This window comes from Sardina pilchardus, chromosome 8 (genome assembly GCF_963854185.1).
Source record: "Sardina pilchardus chromosome 8, fSarPil1.1, whole genome shotgun sequence".
Taxonomy (NCBI): domain Eukaryota; kingdom Metazoa; phylum Chordata; class Actinopteri; order Clupeiformes; family Clupeidae; genus Sardina; species Sardina pilchardus.
This window is the reverse complement of record NC_085001.1, coordinates 22,444,231-22,447,763: the sequence shown is the minus strand read 5'-3', so window position 1 is coordinate 22,447,763 and position 3,533 is coordinate 22,444,231. Positions and strand designations below refer to the sequence as shown.

The 3,533-nt window shown below is 50.7% G+C and overlaps 1 protein-coding gene across 1 annotated transcript; it reads left to right on the top strand.

The window, feature by feature from the left end:
- Nucleotides 1-209: 209 nt before the first annotated feature.
- LOC134089708 (piggyBac transposable element-derived protein 4-like) lies at nucleotides 210-2,225 on the top strand. The gene has a single exon (XM_062544153.1). The coding sequence runs from the start codon at nucleotides 210-212 to the stop codon at nucleotides 2,223-2,225; it is 2,016 nt and encodes a 671-aa protein (XP_062400137.1).
- The last annotated feature ends 1,308 nt before the right edge of the window (nucleotides 2,226-3,533 follow it).

The following is a 3,533-nucleotide window of genomic DNA, read 5'->3' as shown; positions in this document are numbered from 1 at the left end:
CACACTGCGCTACAAAGCGTACAAAAACCAAGAGCGGAAACAATGAGATTCAAGGCTCCCAAAACAGCATGGTTTAAAGACCAACGAGTTACCCGTGGACGCACATAAGTACATTTCAAATCATTTTTTAATTTGCGGCTAGTTTTGAGAAATATTTACCCCGCTAACATAAATAAAAGACTCATGCAGGGGCAGTTCAATACCCCGACATGGCGGCAAGAAAAAGGAGAGAGCTTTTTACTATTTTGGAAACTAGCGCGGACACAGAAACTAATACCGTCTCCGACAGTGAAGAGTGTCCGTTAAATCTTTCAGTAGATGTGAAGTGGTTCGAGATTCCTTTTAGAAAGCCGGACTCGGACTCGGAGGAAGAAGAACTACAGGAGAACGAGGGGGAGACTGAATTCAAAAGCACAGCGGCAGCAGACGAGACTGCGGACTCAGCCAGCTACATCGCGGGAGGCGGTTGCAATATTATTTTAGTCACTGGAAATGGGATCAAGCACGAAGAGTACGCTGAGGAGTACGCTGAGGAGTCCTATTATTCTACCTCCAATAACTGCTCTGAAACAACGTCTACCGACTCGGACATTGATTTTTCTGATTTAGAGGAGGAAGAACACTCGGGGTTATTCAGTTCAGATGATCTTTTAGACGAAGACTGCACTTCTCCGGACTTCTGGGGAGAGCCCGATCAGGTAATATCAATTGAGCCATTCACTGCTGTCAGTGGCCCTCAGCACTCGCTGGGGGATGATGCTGACACACTAGACTACTTCCGGTTGCTCTTCCCAGATTCATTGTTTGAACACATGGTAGAACAAACAAACAACTACGCCCTCTATAGGCAAAGGAGGAGTGGGAGATCAGATGCCCACTGGCATCCCACTGACCTGAGGGAGATGAGGGCTTATATAGGTCTGAACATTCTCATGGGCATAAACCAACTCCCTGACTACGGCATGTATTGGGCCAGTGACATATTCATAGGGAACGCTGGCTTCAAAAAGACCATGACGGCGCGGCGCTTCGAGAAGCTGAACCAAAACATCCACCTGTGCGACCGTGAATCGGAACCGACGCGCGGCGAACTGGGCTATGACGGCCTTTACAAAATCCGCCCCCTGCTGGACGTGGTGGAGAACACCATGTGGGACTCGTACGTGCCCAACCGCTGCCTCACCATCGACGAGTGCGCGATCACCTCGAAAGGCCGCTTCTCGCCCACGCAATACATGCCCTCGAAGCCCCTGAAGAAGGGGCTGAAAGTCTGGATGCTCTGCGACTCGCGCTCGGGCTACTGCCACCGCACGCGCGTCTACGTGGGCAAGCCGGGCGAGGAGGCGGTGCTCGGCGTGGCCCGCAAGGCGGTGACCTCGCTGGTGCGCGGCCTGGAGGCCAAGCACCATCACATCTTCATGGACAGCTTCTTCACCTCCGTGCCGCTGCTGCAGCGGCTCCTGCGGGACGGCCTGTACGCCTGCGGGCCCACCCAGCCGGCCCGCCGCGGCTACCCGGACGCCCTCAAGCCGCGCAACGTGGGCAAGCTGGCGCCCGGCGAGTTCTACCAGTGCCAGCACGGCAACCTGGTGGCCACGGTGACGCGAGACGTCAAGGTGATGAGCTGCCTGTCGACCAACTCGGCGCCGGGCATCGTGGGCATCAGCCCCAGCAGGCAAAGGGACGGAGACAGTGATGGGGACAGCAGCGGCGGCGGCATCGGCCCCTGCGGCATCGGCATGGGGGTGCCGCGTCCGCTGCCGCTGCTGCTGTACCAGGAGAACATGCGCGGCGTGGACCTGTGCGACCAGCTGCGCGAGTGCTACCAGGTGGGCCGGCCGTGCAAGAAGTGGTGGCGCTACTTCCTGTGGTTCTACGTCAACCTGTGCATCGTCAACGCCTACGTGATCCTGCGGGAGACGCGGAGCGGCGCGCCGCCGGCCGGCTTCAACGGCAAGCAGTTCACGCAGCGCCACTTCCGCGTGCGCCTGGCCCAGCAGCTCATCGGGGACTACCAGGGCGCGCGGGGCATGGAGCGCGCCGCCCGCAAGCGCCACGCAGACTCGCCCCTGGAGTACGGCCACCGGCTGGAGCGCATGTCCGAGCGCTCGCGTCGCTGCCGGAACTGTACCAACAAGGGCCTACGGCACGAGAGCGTGTTTGGCTGCAAGATCTGCAATGTGCACCTCTGCCGTGGAGGCTGCTTCTCGGAATTCCATAAATAAGCCTTTTTATTCATATTTCTTTGTTTTTTTTTTTATCTCTTATTTACAGTTGTTTTTGTTTTGTTCTAATGTGACATCAGAGAAAACAAAAAAAACTTCTGAAGTTTGTTATCCAAAGGTTATCATTACAGGTACTGTACATGTCATACTTAGATTTCAGTAGTAATTGTTAACTAGTCATAATTGTTAGGATAGTAACGCACGTTTCAATTAGCAATGAAATCTGTTATCCTTAGTTGCATTAATGTGGAATTCGTCAAAATGCCTTTCGTAAGACAACAAACAAGGCCTTGTGTCACTTTTTTATATTATCAGAAAAGAAAAAAAACGTTTTATTAAAACACTAAACCTAGATAACTTTGAAGCCATTAAAGTGGGAAAAATGTTTTTTTTTTTCTGTGAGACCTTCTTATGCTTTTCCAAAATAAATTCTCCATAAAAAAAGGTTTTCCCTCACGTTTTGTTGAAATGGGTGATCCTAGTCTCAACGCAAAACCACTCAAGGTTCTCAATGAAAATCAAAGACTCGTAATTGTTGCATCTTGAAGAGGGGGGACACAGCTTGCTGCAATTACAGGGCCAATACACTTCCCTCTGGGTTTCGGCTCACGGACAGACAGATTGGTGCCATTTTAAAGGCACCTCAAGCTCCACAGCAAGACCATCTGCCTGCTGATAAGCGGAGTAAAAAACTGAGTATGCAGCATGTCAATGAAATGCTCTCAAATGGGGGATTACGTTATGGAGAGCCCTCAGAGAACTCCTTACGTTATGTGTGCTTGTGAAGAGTGTCTGTGTTAAGTGGGGCCACATTACTCATTTCGAGAGTATCTGGCCCATAATGGCTCATCCATTCACAGTACGCACAAGGTGTGTATCTATCGCAAGTGCTTATCGTAGACTGCTTATCCTTTCATCACGCGCAACAAAACTCTAGCAAATGTCGGCCTTCACTTGTCTACAATGGCATAAATATTTCCTTTGACAGGAAGCGCTCCGTTCAGTTTAGGGCATAGCCACTGAAAGGACTTTTCCACCTGGCCTTTCTCAAGGGACACTTACTCTCCATATCCCTGATGGCAGTGTCATAATAATGATAATAATAATAATAACACACTACCATGTGTTATTTGTGGTTTCATCTGTAGTAGTTGCATTAGATTCCTCATAGTCACCTTGGTAACCAGCTTTGTAGTATCCACCCTTGTAGTGTTCATATTGAGGAGTAGAGTCAGGGGGCGTGGATATTAGGACTGTTAATATGGTCACCATTGGCAGGTAATAGCAAATATGTTGAGTCAACATAGG